The sequence below is a fragment of the Paramormyrops kingsleyae genome, chromosome 21, assembly GCF_048594095.1.
Source record: "Paramormyrops kingsleyae isolate MSU_618 chromosome 21, PKINGS_0.4, whole genome shotgun sequence".
In the NCBI taxonomy this organism is placed as follows: Eukaryota; Metazoa; Chordata; class Actinopteri; order Osteoglossiformes; family Mormyridae; genus Paramormyrops; species Paramormyrops kingsleyae.
The window spans coordinates 13,975,408-13,998,361 of NC_132817.1; the positions used below are offsets into that span (position 1 = coordinate 13,975,408).

Here is a 22,954-nt window from a genome sequence, read left to right on the forward strand (position 1 = left end):
GCAGACCAGTCTCAAAACTATATCAATACCCCATCCAGGGAATACAATCATAATGTTTTTTTAAATGGTGCCCCAGATTACATAAACAATTCAATGTATAACCCAGATTTTCCTTTGCCAGCTAAAAAAACAGCCATAACCTGACAATACACATATTCTCTCTGATACCTTGCAAATTTCCTAAAGGAAACACCAAGCTATCCTAGTTATCGGGCCACCATAGTGTTGCTGGAAAGAACTGTAATGAATTTGCTTTAAAGTTTCACAAGCAATCCTCAGGTAGTATTCAATTAGCATTACAATACATAAAAAGGAAGGACACAATTTTAGAACTACCATTTCAATGAATTTGGATCTGAATTTCACTTAAGCACTGAGTTCTTTCTGTGTGCTGACTGGTCAGCCGAAGTGTCATTATTATTATTGTTGTTGTTATTAAAACCTGAAGTAGCTCAAAGTGGCCTCCCTGACATGGATTAGGCAGTAACTGTACATGCAATGACTGTTTTGCTAGTGGAATCCCTATATCAAGCTGATAAATTAAAAGTCAGACTGAAAGACAAATTTGGAAATTACAAGCACAAACCCTTCTGCTTACTCCATCTGTCTTCTTCTGGTCCCCACAGACCTTTCACCTTCAGTGGTGATTGGCTGATTTGTTAACGTGGAAAAAAATACAAATACCTGGTAATTTTACACAGCATGTTCATTAAATGTTCTACAGGGGGTGACAGTTTCAGGTACTCAGACAGAACTCAGTTAGCCCAGCTAACAGGGAACGTTCCCAGAACTTTAGCTAATGAGGTCTCCTTAAAGTTTGCAGAAAAGGTTCTTGTTGTAATGTTAATGCAAGGTTATTTCCACGTATTAACATTTTAACACAGGATCTGCCAATATTAGCAGGATAACATTATTACCTGAACATCCTTTCATCATAATTAATGTTGAAAAATATTGCTTTATAATAAAACTATTAGTTTGTAAAGGTGCAATATGTATATATTGCAAATGTACTTTCCAGTGGAGAGGTGAATTAAACAAGCCGAGAGCGTTCATTTATAACGGATCAGTGCTTCAAAACATATTATTTGCATGCAATTGAGTGTGAGTGACATTTTATGTGAGAGAAGTCATTTCAGTCAATATACTGAAAAAAGGAAAATATTATTCTGTTCAATGCCTAATTGTCCTTAGTCTGAATTGTTACTTTGAGTATGTCGCCCCCTGGTGTCATGCTATTACCAAAATTAACAAAGCACCTCAGCAGTCTGTTATTATTATATTATGGATATCAGGCCAAAACCAGTTAAGGTCCTTTCTTATTTGCATTTACACCAGCACTGACACATGGTGAAAACTGCCTACAATCAGCACTAACTTATAGAGCAGATGGAAGCACCGTGTTGGTTAGTCACCAGTCAAGACCAATGAGTGGAATCTCTTAGTTTTTCCTAGCTGCAATTGCATTGTTTAGAGACAACAGAAAGCACAATAACTTGGTCTCCCCCCCCCCTCCCCCATGAACACCCCATGAAATGGCAAGCACAAATAGTGGTCAAATTGTTGTTTTATGTTTAAGCCTGACAACTGCTTTCACAAATGTTCAGAAATGGTTATTGAGCAAAGGAAATTTATTATTAACCTTTGTGATTTTTAAATAAAGGAATATTTTAGTTAATAGGGTTGTATTTTAGTCCAAAATTTACAAATGTTTGTAAATACATACAGTATTGTTAGTTATTAAGAAAAAGTTATTTTTAATTTAACAAAAGGAATATTTATTTTGAAAAAGAATGGGAAAATGTTGCATTTTCTGATAATAAATTATTATTATTATTATTATTTTAATCATAGGAAAATCGCATCATGAATCCAATATCATGAATTGAACCAAATTATAAAATGAGTGAATCTTTACATGCCTTGAATTTGTCACATACAATTACACAGTTGGTGATTATGTAATCCACATTATGTATTACTGTATGCGTTTCATCCAATAAGTAGCCTGTTTATTGAAATGGCAGCTACGTTATGTGATACCTTCATCCAGTAGGTCTAAATGAAGAAGAGCATCACTCCTTAATGCAGACATTGCACCTGCTGGCTTGTTGACGCTGTTGCCACTCCTCCTTGAGTATAGCTGATGAGGGGGCGGAGATGAACTGCTCAGCCATATCCACACGAGCTAACCAGAAGCTGTGAAGTTTAGAAAAATAGTGGCAGGTTCCCCGTGGACCCTGGCATTCAATGACCGGTTGGCTGAGGAAGTCCTTGAGGCAGCTACCTGAGGAGGCCAAGGATGGACCACCCCCCGTGTCACCAGCCCCCGCGTCACCAGCCCCCGCGTCACCAGCCCCCGTGTCACCAGCCCCCGCGTCACCAGCCCCCGTGTCACCAGCCCCCGTGTCACCAGCCCCCGTGTGCTGCAGAAGAGATACAATCCACAGAGAGTGTACTCAATCATACAGATACGAACTATCACCTATAGAGCCACTACCACAGGTATAAGCAAACAGACACAAGGAAACACTTATTCATACTCTGAGACAGAAATTAAGCAGACGATTGTTTTTCATCTCAAAAACAGATGAAAACAAAACAAAATACACTAACCCATATACTGATATCCACATAGGAGTACAACATTAAACGACTGTCCTATCCAGATGCCATTGCTCTGACTGGTTCAGGTTAGCTTCCTTTCTCACCATAAGAAAGGTGTATCCCATCCACAGACTCCTCCAGCCCTTGTGGCAGAGTGGTGTGGACATGTCCTGGCTGTGAACGGCGACGGCAGGAGACTGACCCTCACACACCACACAGCGGCTTATGGAGCTCGCAATCTCGGGGCCCGACACCGGCATCACGGCCATGGGCGTGGCGGATGCCAGCCAGTAGGATTTGTCATTGTGGCTGGCATAGCTGCACGCAGCAGCGTCGCAGTAAACAAACGGCATGGTGCTGAATACTCTTAAACACGACCCAACTTCACCTGGAAAAGACCATCTTGACTTTACCACCAAGTATCATTTCATCCCATTTTCACACCAATCTACAAAATTAGAGTTCATCTGGAGTTCAAGCTCGTGGTAGAGCCTCCCTTGACAGGCTGGTTTATGCAGAAGAACAAGAAACAAAGACCCTTAATGAAAGGTACCAATAAGACCACATATACTCTGCACAAAATAGGGTGACCAGTGCCCCCCCCCCCCCCCCACCACACTTAATTGATGCCTCATGGAAATATGTTCAGATGTATATGAGTATAGAGGTACATACCTAGGTCCTGTAAATGCGCTTTCTCCTGACGCTCAAAGTGGAGCAGACTGTAGCCACTCCAGAGAGGGGCCATTCCTAATGGACAGACTGGAACTGCATTCGATTGGCTGTGTATCACCAGTGGATAACTAGAGTAATAATTCCTACAAGGCCCCGGTAGCCCTGGTTCTCCCTGGGAACCAGGAGGACCTCAGAGAGAGAGACAAGACACCATTAATAAAAGAAATATTACACACCTATATCATGGGGAGAAATGAGGTGGAGCAGTACACAGTAACAGACTAAGGAACACTGGTAGGAAATGAGGTGGAGCAGTACACAGTAACAGACTAAGGAACACTGTTAGGAAATGAGGACCCAGAGGGAACATTCTCAACCTTCTAAGTCTTCCTACCCTGTAGACCCATAGTGCCTTCATCCCCCGGAACACCCACGTCACCTGAAACTCCTGGGGGCCCAGGGGGCCCGTCTGGCCCGGGGAGCCCTAATGGCCCTGGTTCACCCTTCCTTCCTGGAAAAACATAAACACATCACCACAAACATAGCATTTAATGCACATATTGGGTACAGTAAGTCCCCAGGTTAAGAACATCCAATTTACGGACAACTGGAAAACATTGCGCGGCTTCGGTGGATTGTCATGATTAATGTTACCATAATGTTACCTCATGAATGCCCCCTCTGGTATGCAAGACATTGATGGCACAAGAGTAAGTGTCAACCTTAAATCATGATATTTTTCCCTTTTTATCTGTCTATCTGTTTAAAGAATAATAATAATAATAATAATGATAATAATATTTACAAACACCCAAATATGTTTAAGATGTTTTAGGGTATTTGGAAGTGTTTCGTAAGTGTTTGATCCGCAGTGAAAAGTTAAATATATACTCTGTACTAAGACAAACATTTCACTGCCTGATGATGAACAAGAACTATATGTACCTGTCCCAGCTTACCTACGAATTCAACTTAAAGACAGACTTAGGATCCCGTAACCTGGGGACTGCCTGCATGAGGTCCCGCCTCACTTGTGTAACCAGAGCTGTCCTTACCCTGTGTTCCAGGGCTTCCTGGTAAGCCAGGAGAACCTGGGAGACCTGGAGGACCCATAGGCCCTGGGTCACCTGGGGGCCCTCTGTGTGGAAATGGAGGGCGTCCAGGGGGGCCTGAAGATCAGAGATTCAAATTTCACTGCATAACTTTTTTTGGGGAATTTCGATATATAGTAATGCTCACAGTGGTGGCCACAGAGTGTCTGTTCCTGGTTTCTGTGATTTGTTGACCACAGTGTCACACTCACCTCTTTCTCCAGCTATTCCTTTGTCTCCCTTGAGCCCTGGGAGCGCCGGTTGTCCTGTGCGGCCAGATGGCCCCCGATCACCCATTTCCCCCTGCGGCCCTTTATCACCTGGCAAAGACAGCCATGCTCATACAGTAATGCATGGGCATCAGGAACATGCAGCATGACCAATACAGATGGATAAATCTCAGGTCTTACCCTTGAGACCTGGCAAACCCGGGTCCCCAGGGTGTCCAGGAAGACCGGGGGGGCCTGCATTTCCTTTCAGCCCTGCACACCCTGATTGCCCAGGGTACCCTGGGTCACCTGGGATTGAATATGTTGGACCTGGAAGTCCATCTTCACCCGGTGGTCCTGAAGCCCACAGACACATGAATGTACAAAATGAAGTGATCTTACTATCCTCCATCTCACTCTCAGTTTTACACACACAGCTCACCTGGCCACCCATTTGCACCAGGTAAGCCCAGATCTCCGGGCGGCCCAGGGATGGCAATCCTGCAGTCCTTTCCTTTTGCACCAGAGAACCCAGGCTGCCCTGGAAGACCTAAAAGAACAAAACCAGACTTTCGTACCTGCCAGCTTTAATGGGCCTTTATTCCACCATAACACCATGACCATTTTTTTCACCACTAGAGCCTTGCTGTGGTATCACTGTCTACACATGTGGAATCTTGATCCTGCTTATATCCAGCTTTAAAGTAGTATTTCTAAACCCGGTCCTCAGGGAGCCCTAGATTGTCCACATTTTTGCTCCCTGCCAGACAGTCCCCATTACAAAACCTTGAAATAGTCGCCTAATGTAGTGTTTCTCAACCCAGTCTTAGAAGACCTCCAGACCATCCATGTTTTTGTGGACTGACATAAACTTACAGGAACATTATATCTGTAATATCTGTAAACTGCATTAAATGTGGGCTGTCTTCCAGAGAGCTGGGAGGGAGCAAAAATGTGGACCATTTGAGGGTCCCGATATGCAGCAATGAGGGAGCAAAAACGTGGACTGTCTGGAGGTCCCTGAGCATTGGGTTGAGAAATAAGGGTTTAAAGCACTTATACGTAATGTGATAGTGCCTTATATCTGTATGTAAAACACAACAGTGGTTATGTACATGATAGGAGCTTGTTTTTGTGTGTAAAGTAGCACATGGCAAACGCTCACTAAATGTGCGTATTATGATGGATCATCCTCATGTGTTCATTTTCAAACCCTTCATACCTGGCTGTCCATTTGGGCCCCGCTGGCCGTTTGAGCCTTGATACGCAGCCCCTGGAGGCCCCTGCCTGCCTATAGGTCCCTTGACACCTGGGGATCCTGGGGGCTCTGGAGGACCTGGCATATTTGAACCTAGAAGTTTGAAGCATGTTCAATGCGATCCATTCATTAATTTTCTACATCTATGGTTTTTGCATCATGTGTAAACAATGCATCTATAGTAAGTTGTCCATGTCAGTGACCGTTTATCATATGCGAGGTATGTTTGAACCTGCACCTCCCCATACGTACCTCCTGCGCCCTTTTCACCCTTCTGCCCCTTCAAACCATCCAGCCCAGGCAGACCCATGGTTCCTGGTGCACCTGAGCAACAATCACACTCATATGTGACATGTCAACCTTTGTTGTGTTACAACCACAAATATCACTAGTCACTTTTCGAGCAATTAAAAGTAGCCAGGCACAGGTATTTTACTTAGTATTGACTCTAAACTAGTAAAAGAAATTGCATCTTTTAAGTTACACTATGCCATGTACTGTAAAATTAAATATGAAGTCATTTTACTTATAATAAAGCCAAGAAATCACCTCTATCACCCGGCTGTCCAGGATATCCCTTAGGTCCAGGACGTCCAGGGGGCCCTACTGGACCTTGAGGCCCATGATTACCAGGTGGACCTTCTTGACCAAAAGAACCTGAAAACAAGCATGTACATTTAGGCCTACATCAGAAAGAGAGAGAGACTGGACTGCAGCCGAAGGAGAGTTGTCCTACCCGGAAAGCCAGGAGGTCCTGCAGATCCAGGATGACCCGGGGGTCCAGTTAACCCCGGAGCACCTGGCCAACCTGGGTCACCTGTATCGCCTGGTTCAACTGCTGTGGTGAGAGTACATGCAGCAACCTGCATTTAAGCAGCACTGGGGAGTCTTTTGGATGAACACAGCTAGACATAATCATCTCAGGTGAGTATTTAAAGCCATCTGTCTAATAACGTGCAAAATGCAAAGTACTTACCAGGATGATCTGCAAATATTCCATATGCAGATGTGAGGATTTTGGTGAGGGAAACAATATTCACAGACACCACAAAAACAGAAGTGTAAACAGTTATCCTCATCTGACAAATCACACTCTAACTTGTGCATTGTTAGTATAGCCGGTAGGTTCCAAGAAGGTAGGAGAATGCTAGTCTATGGCAGTGTCTACCCATCATCCGAGAAGCTGATCTCCATCCATTAAAATATAGGTATCTCACCACATCCATGCCTGTCATCTCCCGGGACACCTTTTTCTCCAGATGGCCCTGGAATACCTATAGATTCTCCAATATCGCCTGTTCAAAGACACATTTAGGAGTTACTAACCCCTAACACATTCCTTGTCACCTCTCTGACACAACCACGAACCATAATTAACTTCACCTGTCACACCTGTGATTGTCTCACCTTTCATACCTACAAGTCCTGGAATTCCAGGGTTGCCAGGAGGTCCATGGAACCCTGGATCACCCTATTACCAAGCATCAGAAAGAGTGTAAGTGAGGGCAAGTGTGCTGACTGTCTCCTCTATGAAAACTGTCCCAATTCAATGCACTTTGCCACGTCCTGCCTGCCACGTCCACATGACCTTCCTGTCTCCTCCCTGGCATGGCCCTAACAAGCCATGCCTTACCTCTCATTCCTGCCCTTGTGTTAATCACTCCTAGCTGGCTCTTGTTAGCTCCCTCGTCAGTCTTGTATATAAGTGCTTCCCAGTCCTGTGTTCCCCAGTCCAGTTATTGATGTCAATCCCTCGTGTTCCCCGTGACACCCCTCGCTCTCTGCTTCCATTTTGATCCCTCAAGAATGTGTTTATTTCGCGTTGTTGTTCTTTTGAGTCTAATAAAACCTCTTGTTGTTCCACTACAACGCCTGCCCCGGGTTCTTCGTCTCTCATGTCATGACATGATTATTCATTACAAGATGCAGAGATAAAATAAACCACCAAGTGCCATGTCTATGACTGGCTCAGGATTGTTATTTTATCACTAATTATATTTATTTGCAATTTAACATTTTTAAACACATGCATACAAAAGTTTCAGATATACAGTACGTCTATCACACACGGCTTGCATGAGCATTTATACTGCAGTGCACATGATAGCAACTATACTGCAGTACACATGATGGGGTGATAGGAAGTCATCATTAGCAAAAGAACTATCAATGATACTCCAGGCTGTAACATCTAAACTGCAAAGAATAATATCTAAGCATCATTGCAGAATACTGTACAGACACATAATTAGTGGATATTACTGGATCCATTTAGGTCAGTAGAAACCACACCTGATCACCAGGGATTCCTGGGAATCCCATGATGCCGATTGAGCCACGGGAACCAGGACAGCCTTTTGGGCCAATTGATCCCGGTGACCCTGGTAACCCCAGGGGTCCCTTCACCATCCCAGGAGGTCCTGGTGGTCCGGGATCACCAGGTCGTCCTTTGTACCCAGCCGTACCTTTCTCTCCTGAGGTAAACATGTACAGAAGCACACAAATATGTGCACAAGTATGCACGCATAATCACCCTGTCATCAATTTTAACCAACAGCAGGACCATGCAGCAGTAGTCTGCTCAGTGATAAATCTGTTTTCAATGTAGAGCACTTCTGGTCACTGTTAAGATCTACCTGCTTTCTATCCTCAAGTCCTCTTACCTCTGGGTCCTGAAAATCCGTTTGGGCCACAGGGACCCTGGTCTCCCTTATTCCCTTTGGTCACAGATCCAGGATTCCCTGTATGGCCCTTGCTCCCTGGGGAGACAGAGACAGTGATAGATTAACTACTACAAAAAGAGAATGAAATAGACAGCACAAAACAGAGATTGAGACTCAGTACACTGATGGACATGCTAGAAAAGCATGGACAGACTTGTAGTGTGTGATTTTATACATTGTGACTGTGCAAAAGGGTAACTATGCTAAAGCTACCTTTTAGTCCTTTAAGTCCATGTTCACCAGGGGGTCCAGGGCAGCCATTGGCTCCATTATCTCCCTTCCTTCCAGGAGGACCAGGTGGGCCAGGCAGCCCTGGGTAGCCATGTGAACCTTTTTCGCCAGGGAGCCCCTGGACGCCTGCAGAAGTTCACATTTCTAGTCTATCTGATTACTGATACAGTACCTGTGTGCCAGGTGGCTGCATTACCACTGGGTTGCTATACAACATCACAATGGCACAGTTACGCATCGTAACTCAATATGACCTCTTACCTTTCTGCCCAGGTACACCAGGCCTACCGCTGTCTCCAGGATGGCCCATGGATCCTGGCGCTCCAGGGTCTCCAGGGAGCCCAGGTGGGCCAGTTGGTCCAGGAGGGCCCTTTGAGCCACCAACTGCCAGTCCAACACTTCCCACCTCACCTTTCTCACCCTGAGAGCCTTAGAAACAGAGCACCATCAATACAACCAAGAGACAGCAAATCGGCATTGTAACACCACTCACAGTAATATCACTTGAGCGGGAATATCTGTGCACCATACCTGGAGGGCCCTGGAAACCATTGTAGCCTGGTGGTCCTGGCTGACCTGGGGGTCCAACACACAGTGTCCTGCCTTTGGGCCCTGGAGGGCCTGGCTCTCCTTGGTCACCTTGTACACCTCTGTGTCCCTCTGCTCCAGGAGACCCTCCTGGCCCTGTGGACGCAATGCAAGAGTGAGGCAAAAAAAATAACAACTTATACACAAACACATATACACAAGATTCAAGTGCTGAACCACACATTGTTAAGCATCCACCACATCCAAGGAATTCCGATTGTGATGTGAAAAATGATACCTGAAAACATCAGAACATTGTTCAAAAATAGATGAAAGATTTTATAAGCAAATCTTAAAAAGGGAAAGGTGTTTCCTCACTGGGAATACTCCAGAGAACTTCATTACAGTTACTGTAGCTCTTCAATAGTTTCAAGCCTGAGTGGTAGAAAATACAGTTGTGGCCAAAGGTTTTGAGAATGACACAAGTATTGGTTTTCACAAAGTTTGCTGCTTCCATTTTTCCGGGGAAAAATCTGCGATATAGCGGGGGCGCGATAGCTGAACCGCGATATAGCGGGGGATAACTGTATATAAAAAATTGCCATCATAAAAACTGAGGCAGCAGACTTTGTGAAAAATAATATTTGTGTCATTCTCAAAACTCTTGCCCACGGCTGTGTACACTGACACATATATGCAGTGACATAAAGATAAACATTGGTTTTCCCTGTTTGATGACATCAGTCACAATGACCTTCAGCTCCAGGTGGACCCAACAGTCCTCGTAATCCTTTAGGGCCTGGAAGACCAGGTGGTCCTCTGAGTCCTATAATGCCTGGACTTCCGGGCACTGCCATCCCAATCACCCCCTTCAGTCCAGGCAGCCCCTCTGGACCTCGTGCTCCAGGGATGCCATCAATACTGGGTCCATCAAAGCCCCTTTCTCCAGGGTCACCCAGGGGTCCTGGAATCCCTGCAGAAAGACCACAAATGTGCATGGTAAATGTATTGCATTTATATAGCACTCTTCTACTCCTACTGTATAAGCACTGAAAGCACTTTACAATTCATCCCTCACACACACCCATGGCAGAGGCTGCCATGCAAGGGAGCAATTTGGGTTCAATGTCTTACTCAAGGACACTTTGATGGGTCAGAAGGAACCAGGGCTTGAACCTGCAACCCTCCAGTAGCCCAACAATAGCACTACCACCATCGCCAGGCAGCAAGACAAGCTTTGTGAGTAACACAGCGATGTAACCATGAGCCCATGTACACACGTGGAAAGTAAGGCAGAAAAACAATAACACACAAAAGACAAACTCGCATACATCTCTGCACATTTTCTCACAAGGTGTGACATACAGACACATGTTTTCTCTTTTGGTACCTTTGGGTCCATATTGAGTTTGCTCCCCCATATCTCCTTTCTGTCCCTTAGGCCCATCATAACCTGGCATTCCATTAATACCAGGACGCCCTGGATCTCCTGGGCTCCCTGGGCAGGAGCATTATTATGGAGATTACATCACTTCCAGCCAATAAGGACATCGGACTCGCAAAGCCTTTCCCACCTTTAATCTTGGACTAGATTCTTGATACTCACCTGGGTATCCCATCATACCCTTGGCCCCAGGCGTGCCTGGCTGGCTGGGTATACATGGCAGCACATCACCTGCTCAATTGTTGTGGAGTCATATGGGTTAGTGTAAAAGTGTGCAGAGCTGCCATTACAACTCTCAGAATGGACTTTTAACCCAGCTGTGTTGAATAGACAGTAAGGTAGTGTCTAGGCAAATTAATGAATGAAGCCATTCACTCGCCATTTAAAACCCCACCCACACATTATTCATTAATAATCAACATATTAGGAACTTCAAATGTCCAGTATGTTAATCAGTATATTAAGCAGAAACAAACAAACTGAGAAAACTACCTGGATCAAGGTCAGTACCTGAAGGACCTTTAAGACCAGGTGGCCCTGGCCAACCTGGGCGACCCTGGTCACCTGGGGGCCCCGGTGGCCCTATCGGCCCCACGATTCCATTACCAGGGGGACCCATCGGACCTGGTGGACCCTTAGGACCTTCGACACCCATATTCCCTGAATCACCCGGAAATCCTGGATAAGTGTCCCCCTGTGGAATCAAAGAAACCTAACCTGTAAAGAGTATCAGAAAAAATAGGCCACAACAATCAGTCAAATACATCGCAATCAGAAATAAACGCTGAGCTACCGGTGGCCCGTGATCACCAGGGACACCTTGGGCACCAGGTATCCCATCAGGCCCAGGAACGCCGTGAGGTCCTAAGGAGCCGGGAAAGCCCAGGTCACCCTTTACACCTGGGAAGAAAACAAGATCTTTCAGAAAAGCCAGGTGGTGCCAAACAACAACACAGAAGAACCATTACTGTGGTGACAGACTCCTGCTGTCCTGATGGTCACTGGTCCCAGTTTGTCACACACATGCGACTCACCTTTAATTGCTGCTGTGTAGGGGTTGCCTTTCTGGCCTTTTACCCCTGAGGGGCCAGGCAGTCCTGGAAGCCCCTGAACAAGAAACAAAACACTAATGAGTGAAGTGACTCGAAACACCCTGTGACTTTAAACACACTGTTTTTCTCACCCTCCATGAGACACAACTGTTTTGGGCTCCTGGCACGGGGTCAGCAAGCATCCAGCGTCACTGGAGTAACTGGGGTTAACGGCCTTGCTCTGGGCACAACAGTCATATTATTATTCTCCTCTAGCAAGAGGTAGAGTCTGACTTACGGGCGGCCCTTGCAGTCCTATATTTCCTGGGTCACCCCTGTCTCCCCTTTCTCCATGTTGACCGTTGCCCCCCAGAGGTCCAGCAGGGCCCATAGGGCCTACAAGACCCGGCACCTGAAGCCAATGGCCATCACATTGGCACTCCCCAGGGTAGCCTGTACACAAAAGGTAGGTACTGGGACTCACATTGTGATACCACAAAATTTCCTTACAATATTTGTAGGTGACAGCTGTCAAGGGAGGGGCCTTAGTTTACGAGAGGGGGGGGGGGGTAAGGGCTGTTGATGACTGATGTAAAACAGTTGTTATCAGTATCATTTGGACTTTGTGTTTGAGTACTTCTGTAAATAGATTAGTAATTCTGTAGTTAGTATTTGTATAATATACCTCATATGTGCTGTTATATTGTGGTTCATTTTGTGGTGGTTTGTGTATGTATAATCATAGTCAGCCTACACAACCCTAACTTCTCCTTTCTTATACACGGAAATCAGCCGGAGACGGGCACATACAGCCGCAGGCGTTTGCGGACACGCACACGTCTACTCACCTTTGTTTCCCTTCCTTCCTCGTTCGCCACGTCTCCCAGGATCTCCTGGTGGTCCGGGTGTGCCAGGGTCCCCAGGGTGGCAGCCTGGCCCTAGAAGGTCACATGTCACCATGTCTGCTAGAGCCAAAGCCACTTAGATTTGCGGAAACCCTTAATTAACTTTGAATACTTTATGATGGAGGATGGAATGTGAATATAGGCCCACAACCTTAAGATGAATGTTGTATGATATAACTTATGGTAACTAAATATGGACAGAACAGTGATGGTTGTTATATAGGGTAAACTCAATTATCCACCAAAGGAGAGAGTCGGGGGCTCAGCACCTACCCCCCCATCATGATTCAATTTTTTGAGGGAGTGGGGAATCCCCACGATAAAGTTTACTGAGCGAAAAGGTTATGTGACGTATATAGAAATCTGGGACAAATTGCTAAATGGTTTTGGAAAGACTGTTTTTCAGGGGGGCTGAGACAAAAAATAGCCCGCCTATGTAGGGTCTAGAACCGCATATGTCCACCAGAACCAGATGAATTTCGAACTCTACTTCCAATCCATTCAAGTCCTTCCATGAGCTACCGTTATACCAATAACGGGCAGTACAGTACATGTATCGGCTGCACAACACAATGATTACATAGCAGATCAAGCAGTGCCTCATTTCTGCAATGCAGAGAACCTTCACCTGGGTGTCCAGCTGGGCCCCTGAGCCCACTGGGTCCTGGGAGACCTTTAATTCCTGGCTCTCCTTCGGTTGGACGGGTCCTTCCTGGGTTCCCCTTCACGCCTTTTTCCCCCTCTGGCCCAGGGCTTCCCGGGTTACCTGCTAAACCTGAGGTTAGAGGTCAAGTGAAGTCAGATGCTATATCAAAAGCAGCAAAAGGGCTTAGTTTGCTGTGGTCTGGGTGGCTCACCTGGGTAGGACTGACCGGGCCGCCCTCGATGTCCCGGCATGCCGATTGATCCTGTGTCCCCTGGTTCTCCAGGTGGGCCATGCAGGCCCGGGTCACCAGGAGAACCTGCAATGGCATATTGTACCAACCCTTGTTCTCATTGAAGTAATAAAATACAAATTGTTCTTCCAGGACCTACATAAATATTAATTGGTCGTCCCTGGAACCTTGGCCCGGACACCATTTTCACATAGGGGACATTCTCATTTGTGTGAATGCAGACTGTTCACCTGTGACGTTGTAGAGTTCAAATACGGAGTCTCCCTTCATGCCGGGGTCTCCACTGAAGCCCTTGAGTAGATACACATGAGACAAGCTCTTTGGGGGCCAATACAGATTCCAGTGACAGTCACCACAAGGCAGACCAGCTCATCCTACCTTTGGCCCCCTGTTGCCTGTTAAACCAGGAAGCCCAGGGTATCCATTGTAACCCTGCATGTAAAAGAAGACTCCAATTAGACCAAAAGCATAAACACTCCCACACAGATAAACAACATACATACATAAATGACTGGAACAAATGGACACAAAGATACACACACACACACACGCACACACAAAATCACAGACACAAACCTTTATTCCAGGAATACCAGGCAAACCACGACGACCAGGTAAACCCTGATAACAAGAAAGATATGAATAATTACAGAAAAATACTCCATGCATCTCTCAAAAACACATACCCTTTCACACACACACATACTGTAGTGTATAATAATATATACACCTGGGCAAAAAAGTGGGCCAAGCCCAAATTTGCAAAACATTAAACTTTTAATGGTCTCAACAGCAAATAGAAGATATTATGAAAAAATTTGAACACCCATACATGTGTTACTTTGAATTTTATATCAAGCATTTAAATCTTTTCAAAATTTTATATTTGCGTCCAAAAAGGACTGTATGTGTGAATTTGCCTATTTCCAGCATTTTCCCCTGACAATTCACCACAGCAATGAGCAGTGATGCACAAATGACAGCACAGGTCTATAGAGTGCATAATTTTTTAGTTTTTGTTAATTATCTGACCAATGATTTTTTTAATGATTTGCATGAAGACCATTAAAAGCTTAATATTTTGCAGTTTTTGGGTTTGGCCCACTTTTTATTCGCCCAGGAGTATAGATACTATAGAAATGCACAGTTGCACCAACCACACGCTCCCACAAAGGCATGCAGCATGACATCCCCTCAGTAAAGACCCTTCATAGTACTCCATACAGCAGTCTGCTATGACATCACCAGCTATGAAACAAAAGCACAGCTCCTCCTACCCGAGGACCTTGAAAGCCAACGACTCCTTTTGCTCCCTTTTCTCCTGACAGGGAGTCTCTTCCCTGCAATTTTGCACAGTTCATTTGGAGGTATACTGTTATACATGCTTGCTTTTTTGTAATAATTGCAACAGCCATAACACATTACAGTAACACTTTCTACGAACGCCATATCTATAAGAATGTATGAACACATTATAGCCGTGTTTGTTATGTATTTTGAAAGCTTTATGAAGCTCTCATCTGTAATGCATTATAGATACCTTCATAATGCAGTACATAGCATCCGTAATTATGATACCAATCATTATAATGTATTATGACAGTATCTATGGTGCATTATAGATAAGAGCTTCATTGTAGCTCATGAAGTATTATAATCAACACACCAGTGTCTAATGACTGTTAATATCAGATGCTCTAATGCTTTTTTAATTCTTATACTGACCATCGTAATGCATTATGAAGGGATCTATAGTGAGTTATATAAGAGAGCTTCAAGTAAAATGTTACCCACATTACTAATGGCCAAGTGTCGTAGTCGGCAAATGAAACAAATATGCCTGTGTAAGCTGGGACACTCACATTGACACCAGGGGGTCCACGTTGGCCTTTGGCACCTTGATCCCCCTGGAATATACCAGTCACATGAGGAGACCCCACCCCCAAAAAACACTCCACAATCTACTAGGTAACCATGGTGATGTCACCAGCATCCCTCACCTTGGGTCCTTGTGGGTAGATTCCATCTGGCAGGGTCACAAACTCAAACGGTCCAGGGTCACCATCAGGTCCCTGCCCTCCCTGCAGAGTGAGGACACAGTTACTGACTATAAGGCTATATCACTGACTATAAGGCTTCTGGCAAGATGCATACGTTTGAGGGCCGTGCAGGTTATGGGAGTTTCCCCAGAGAAATGACAAAACAGGAGGGCGAAGGCAGATGGCCTTGAAATACGAGAGAAACCCGGGACAAACGGGAACGTTGGAAAATATGAAGCTGGTGTACAGAACATTGTGACACAAAGCAGCAGGGGATTTATTTGGGTTTAACAATAGAGTGGAGATATAGAAAAAAATAATTATGCATTATGAGGGCATCTATAGTGCATTACAAATGAGACGTATTATAATAAACACTATAATGCCTTATGACTGTCAATAGAAGATGCTATAATGCTTTATTATTCTTACACCAACCATTGTGATGCATTATAAAGGTATATATAGTGCATTATAGGTGACAGCATTAAGTAGAGTGTTACCAGGCAACCTTCATGCTCACCTGACTCGTCCTCCCTCCAGGGAGGCACCCCCCCTCCCACACACACACACACACACACACATACACACTCCCACTACTTCCCCCATCATTTTCATATACTACTGTGCATATCTAGATGACTCACCTCGTCACCCTTCGGTCCAGGAAGAGATCTTCCCCAATCACCCTGTAAACGTGTGGGAAAAAAAAGCACGGACATGGAAGGTGACTCAGAAGTATGTATTCTATGGAGCACATGCATGTGGATGAGGGCATCTTACTCACAGGAGGTCCCCTTGGGCCAGGAAGACCTGGCAGACCCTGGACATAAAGAGCACAGGAGATAAAAGAGCAAATAACTGGGCAATCAATCGCATACACATACACAAGACATTCTCACCTCATACACACAGCCATGCACATGTAATAATATATACAGTACATGCAGTGACAAGATACACACCCATGGTCCTATAGGTCCAGCTGGTCCCTGTAAGCCTGGAACACCAACTATCCCAAGCGCCCCCTGTAGAAACACGTTGTGGCCAGATAGCCTGGAATTAGCAGCGCACTTTACAGTAAAAATCCTGTACATTAAGAAAGACGCTTCCAGCGTTATCACACTTACAGGTGGGCCGGATAAGCCTGGTAATCCTGAATCTCCCTGTAGGACACACGAAACAAGCGTCCCTTAGTGCAGAGCTGGCACTCACAAGGAAGAATGAGAGGCAGCATGGTGCAGAATGGGGACCGGGGTAGGACAGAAGGGGGGGTAGCCCCAAGACAGAGTGAGGGTGGGGCAGAATGGGGGGTAACCCTCTCCCCCTCCCCCACTGCCCCAGTTGACAACTTTTGTAGCCAAGGGGTCTCTGACTGTTACCAGATTTTTACTGTGTTACTTTAAATCCCTGGGCCTTGCTGGATGTTAAAGGACATTATCAGATTTAATGGGAACTTACTGGAACTCCAGGAAGATGGGTGTACACCGGATCTCCTCTGGCTCCCTTCGTTCCTGCAGTACCCTGCAAGCAAGTAGCACGACTGTAAGCCTTGGTACACCTGTTGTGTGGTGCCAATGGAATCCCCAAAGGCGGGACACGCCTGTCACACACCACAGCTACACCTGTGACATGTGACCTCTGGGCCCTAGCATTGCTCACTAAAGTTCTCACCTGCATCCCTAGAATTCCATGCCACCCAGGAACCCCAGGAGGACCAGGGTCACCCTTCGTCCCGTTACAACCGTCTCGCCCAGGGACCCCCAGACGGCCTCCATCACCTGGGTGACCCTGGAAAGAAAAGAAAGTGAAAGCATATTTTTGACCTGGGGCTGTAATGTTGTTTTGCCATGAATAACCAAGACCGACTGTAATAGAACATAGACCACCTATACCTGTACTGACAATGACCAAGAACCCCTGTAGTAAACATTAACCATGAACTCTTTCAATGTGTCAAGGTCTATTACTAGCAATTATTCCTTTCTTGTAGAACTTCAGCCCAGAATAAATGAATCCTGAGAAATATGTACTCACAGGAACACCACTGAGCCCCATGAATCCAGGACTACCAGTCAGACCCTTTAACACAGAGTATACAATCCAGTCACAAGAAAGCACAGCATCCAGTCTGAAGATGTTTCACACACAGTCATCTGACATAGCATGCACGAAAGCAGAGCCACTTGGGAGAGCACAGAGAGAGCATGAAGAATTCATATTCCATGACATGAAAGCACTTTTTTTTACCACATCTCCGGTGGGTCCTGCATGCCCTGGCAGCCCTACGTCGCCCCCTTGTCCTTTTTCTCCTTGAGGCCCACTGGGACCTGGAGGCCCACTGGGACCCTGGGGGCCTGCCTTCCCCAAGTACCCAGTAGCTCCCTGGGGTGGAAAAATGTTTCATATGCAAAAATATCCTTATAAGAATAAAATGTTGTATATATATTTTACTTTTGATGTTGGCATACAGCTGGCATCTGCACCTTTATGCTACTCACAGCTTCATTCTAGCCTGTGAATGTGCCACTTGCGTCATACTTGCATAGCAATTATAAATGCGACGGTAAAGATTTAATTTTTCCACTGGGGGGCGACAAAACCCACAGCGTCTGCATGAAATTACTTTTCATTCATTAATTTAGATTACATTAAAAACAGGCTTTTCGATAATAATAGACAATTGAGAAATTGACAGCCTTCCAGTCATATGCAGTTTTAACCCGAAGCACCACATGACACATTTGCCCAAAGGAATCTACAAGTGTGTGAAGCTTGGGGTTTGGAAGCAGGGTCGAGGTGAAGCCATACTCGAGTTCCTTTAACTGGGAAACACGGGCAGCTGGAACAGTCTCGGCCCTCACAGGGTTCATGATTTCCTCCCTGCAAACCACATCACAACATTACTGCAATGTAAATAAAAATGTTACTGTAACACACATCCCAATGCACCCAGCACAAGCCACAATTTTACTGCAGGAGAAATGTTAATTCAAATACTGCTGCACACAGTAACCAGCCAACTATGCATGGTAAGAACTAATAATACACACTTTCACATCTCTATTTCTCTCTCTCTCTCTCTCTCTCTCTCTTTCTCTCTCTCTCTCTCTCTCTCTCCCTCCCTCAGTCTCTCTCTCTCTCACATTTATTTCGTAGACGATTTTATCCAAAATCGAGAGAGCAGGTTCAAACAGTCCTTGGAACAACTGAGGCTTCAGACCTTCTGCTTACATTTAAATTTCTTTGGCACTTTTTCATCCAAAGCAACATTCCAACAGGACACACAGTACACCAGTCTTGTCTCACTAATGTCATTAAGGCAAATTCAGATGAAGGCAAGTTTCCCCATTGAACTTTGACTTTAATCAGAGAGTCAGAAAACTGAGAAACCAAAAACCATTATGAGATGAATTGAGAATGATAACCTTTGTTAGGGGTGTTTTTAAGTAAAAAAAAAAAGTCTAGATCGCAGCAGAGAGCAGCTGAGGATTCTGGTCCCACAATCAGAAGCACGCACAGGACCGTGAATTTAATGTTCTGCCGATTTTCCTGAGATTCGTGTATCATCATCATGGCACAGACTCCCCCAGGTGACTAATGGATGTTTACTCCAGTTAGGCTGCATGAATTCCCACAGCTTCTCTGGATAAGCAGCGCAGCTTCTGTTTGCAGCCCTGTTTTGGCTACTGCAGACACTCCCTAGCTCTTGCCAGCTCGCACCAGCAGCCTCAGATACGAACCTAATTCCTACCTAATTTCTTCATCCATCTTTTTTTTTGGAGAACTGCTGGAGACCCGTTCCTGCAGTGCGAAGGAAGTTATGCAACCGCAGCCCTTCCTAAATCCTCATTCAGCCTCATTCATTTTTGACTTCGGTTTACCAAAAACGACTGTCATTAATTTTTATTCCTCACCAGCATATTGCCAAACCACTCCCCCAAATAAAGAGTGTACAAGCAATAATGAACTGCATTTGTTTCAGGTTTTATTAGTTTGAGAAAAAGGCACTGGGTACTTACTGCACGGACCATCAGAAGTGGCATGTTCCACCTGAAAAGAAGAATGATTGATATGAAATATATTGAAATTTATTTTAATGATAATTCTACGACTCAAATCTCGCTAGTCTCCGAATGGTGTGGCGTGATCTACAGTGTGGCTTCAACACTGTTACATACAATGACCCTATTCACTATTTTGGTTGGCCCTGTAGTAATTTTTATCTCCATTCCTATATACAATATATGTCCCATGGTTTGGAAGACACATTGTTCTTTAACTTTCAATAATGCATATATATTGTGATGGCAAGAACAATTATAAAATTGATATTTATACAAAGAAAATACATGCATGCTGTGTGTGACTTTGTCATCCCATCTAATGTTACATCCTGATCCATGGACAGGCACAACAAAAAGCTAGAGTGAGACCGCCTCTTACTTTGTCTTTGATTTATTTGTGAAGCATCGTTATGATTAGACTAATCTACTTGACTCTTTTGTGAATTTGTGAAGTAGGGGAATATCAGCTTCAGTAGCTGACCAGAGGTGAGTTCTCAGAACGCTTTTTAACACAACATAGCATTAAGAAGGCTTCGGAAAACCCCCCAGGCCAAATATCAAACAAAACGGCACAAACTATTAGCTTCTTAACAAAGCGAGTGTGAGAAACAAAACTTCCCTACCTCCCAAGTAATCAAGAAAGTGAGAAAACAAATCCAAGCAAATGACCCTACTTCCCAAGTCTTCACAATATATACAATACAATGTATACAAACAATTTACAGAGAGAGGTCTCTGTCTTCACAATATACACAATACAATGTATATAAACAATTTACAGAGAGAGGTCTCTACAACCAAATTGAAGGACACTTCAGAGTGCTTTACAACAACAAAAAGGAAGACTAATTCAAAGGTTATACTGGAATGTAGATCAGGACAGTAAGCTCAATTACGCATTACCTCATGTGACCTGGGGAAATCTGCACCTCCTCGTTTTTGTAACCCCTGTTTATCCATACTCACATATGTATATGCACCTGTACTGTTTGTACATATATATGCATGCCAGCCCACTGCAGAAATGCAATACATCAGTCAGCCTAGCTGCATGTCTTTGGACTGCTGTAGGGAACTGGAGGTAATCCATGCAAAATAGGGCAAACAAACTCACTCCAGAAAGACGGAAGAGGCAGAGCAGGATTCAACTGCCCAGCTCAGGAAGCAGGAGACTTGAGTGCTGTCTATGGGGCCATCATGTCTTTGTGGTGCTTTTTGTTTAATGTACATTAATGTCCCGGTGGCCTAGTGTGTGGCCTGACACCTCTAGGCTTGGGAGTGCATATCCCATCTCTGCTCTGTGCGTGTCAAGCTTGCATGTGCTTCCCATGTTACGTAGGCGTCCTCACACAGTGCAAAGACATGCAATCACACTAACTCATTTCCTGTAGTAGATGCACCCTGTGGAGGAATGGCATTACACCCAAGGTGAACCCCAGTTTTCTGCCCGGGTTAGGCTCCACTACCCTGCAAACCTAACCAGGACAAAAGGATGGATGCACGCATGCATGGGCATTGTTAGGTCCGATCACTCGGGGCTATAGCCTGGAGTATTTTAGCCCCAATGCCAATCTTCCTTCAAAAGCAAAAGAAAGTTAGCCCCAGGTAAACTTCACTTAGCCCCTGATCTTTTTGATAGCTAGATTCTCCCCTGGATGGATGGATGGATGACTATTTATGTGTGCATGCATATTTAGGCAACTGCCTGCTTCAATCCCACTACTTATATCTAACTTCAGTCACACTCACAACCTCACCACCACTCTCAACTGAATTAGTTTATCTTTTTTTAAGCAAGCTTTGTGTGTCTAGCCCTGTGTCATAAAGAATTACCAGAAAAAGAGGGAAGAGCAGGTGATGCAGATGATTGAGGTCTTCATCTGGGATCCCCACAGCTCAGCAATACTCAACACAGCAGTCTGTGGTGCTGAAGAACAACTATGCATTAATAATTTGACTTCATGGTGGATGCCTGGTCCCTGTCCTAACAAATAATCATAGCATTAGAGCTTCAGGGAGCTGCATAACAAGGACTAGACTATGGGAGGGACACAGCTGGGAAACGGGAAGCAGGATATTTAATGAAAAACTGCATGCAGACTGGATGAAGAGCTCTAATTAGGGCACTAAATGTTAGCGAGGCAGGGTTCCTGATTCCCCGCTCATCTCATCGCTCTTATTTTTATCAAAGAAGATCAGCGGGCTGCACTAGTAGATATATAAATATTTAAGATGAGAAAATATTGATGAGATTTAATTCAGCCGCCTCTTAAGCGAATGCTTGTGATAAGTATAGTAGGAGAAGGGATTCTAGTCTAAGGATTTTAAACCCTTATAAAATTTACACATAGTCCGATATACTATAGATATCGTCAAACTTTCACCATTACATAGCATTAGGACCATCTACTGCAATTAAAATCCTAACGGATAATCTTAATTTATATACTGATGAAGTTCCGACTACAGACGTTACTTCTAGTGCAACAAAGAACAATGATAACAATGATAATGGTCTTAGACAAACTTGCTGATAAAAATTATTTATCAACCATATTAATATAAAATTAATTTATAACGATTGCGTACTGATCTCTTTCATTTTTACTTCCCCGTTGATTGAATTCATGCTGTACAAATAAACAGTTTCAATATAAGCAATCAAGACTTAATTACTGTAAAATAATGACAAGCAGATATTTTGGAAAAGTACTTATCTGTCACTGCATAAAGTATTTTAATATTAAAACTGGAACAGATTAAATAAATAATAAAGTTAATAATAATAGCAATCATTTAATAATAAATAATAGCAAAATAAATAATTCTACTTAGCGCCTACGGCAAATGCAAAACATTTGTAAAAAATACATTTAAAGGTGAGGTAGAGGTAGAGGTGGATATTGCAATAAGTAAAGTCACATGAAATTATAATCACTATCTAAAATTAACGCAACACTCAGAATGAGAATTTCTTTTTTTTTGTCTGAAAAACGATTATTTTGTCGATCGACTTTCACTACTGTACACAATCCCTCACCTTTATAAAATGTCGCTCGCCCACAGATTCAGGGAGAAATGAGAAAGAAGCGCTGTTGCATAAAGGACTCCCAGGGAACTGACAGTGTCATCATATATACTGTGAAATGCAGAGGTTACACCTGTGTCTGGACAATTTTCTGAGCAGTGCTTTTGAGATGAAATCAGCATCTCCGCTGGATACTGAATATAGGATAAAGTTAGATACGCC

General features: G+C 44.3%; 1 protein-coding gene across 4 annotated transcripts; it reads right to left on the reverse strand.

Annotated features, from left to right (window-relative positions):
* Positions 1-2,635: 2,635 nt before the first annotated feature.
* LOC111836662 (uncharacterized) lies at positions 2,636-22,880 on the reverse strand. 4 transcript variants are annotated; one of them, XM_072704188.1, is made up of 46 exons: positions 22,745-22,880; positions 21,538-21,623; positions 19,660-19,690; positions 18,449-18,520; positions 17,888-18,022; positions 17,675-17,719; positions 17,312-17,428; positions 17,099-17,161; positions 16,768-16,803; positions 16,603-16,665; positions 16,425-16,460; positions 16,285-16,326; positions 15,599-15,679; positions 15,461-15,505; positions 14,876-14,938; positions 14,175-14,219; positions 13,977-14,030; positions 13,829-13,889; positions 13,560-13,664; positions 13,331-13,477; positions 12,646-12,735; positions 12,096-12,250; positions 11,801-11,873; positions 11,560-11,666; positions 11,259-11,460; positions 10,929-10,997; positions 10,713-10,820; positions 10,077-10,295; positions 9,326-9,478; positions 9,056-9,223; positions 8,777-8,920; positions 8,504-8,599; positions 8,133-8,314; positions 7,248-7,311; positions 7,058-7,135; positions 6,577-6,678; positions 6,390-6,497; positions 6,093-6,164; positions 5,805-5,933; positions 5,025-5,132; positions 4,784-4,939; positions 4,586-4,693; positions 4,338-4,451; positions 3,677-3,793; positions 3,283-3,471; positions 2,636-2,995 (listed from the first exon to the last, which is right to left on the reverse strand). In XM_072704188.1, the coding sequence occupies exons 2-46, from the start codon at positions 21,582-21,584 to the stop codon at positions 2,649-2,651; spliced, it is 4,746 nt and encodes a 1,581-aa protein (XP_072560289.1). In that variant the 5' UTR covers positions 21,585-21,623; positions 22,745-22,880; the 3' UTR covers positions 2,636-2,648. The 4 variants fall into 4 exon arrangements, with proteins under 4 accessions (XP_072560289.1, XP_072560291.1, XP_072560290.1 ...); XM_072704190.1 differs by having other exon boundaries at positions 11,277-11,460; positions 21,538-21,631; XM_072704189.1 differs by having other exon boundaries at positions 5,805-5,918; positions 21,538-21,631.
* Between the last annotated feature and the right edge of the window lie 74 nt (positions 22,881-22,954).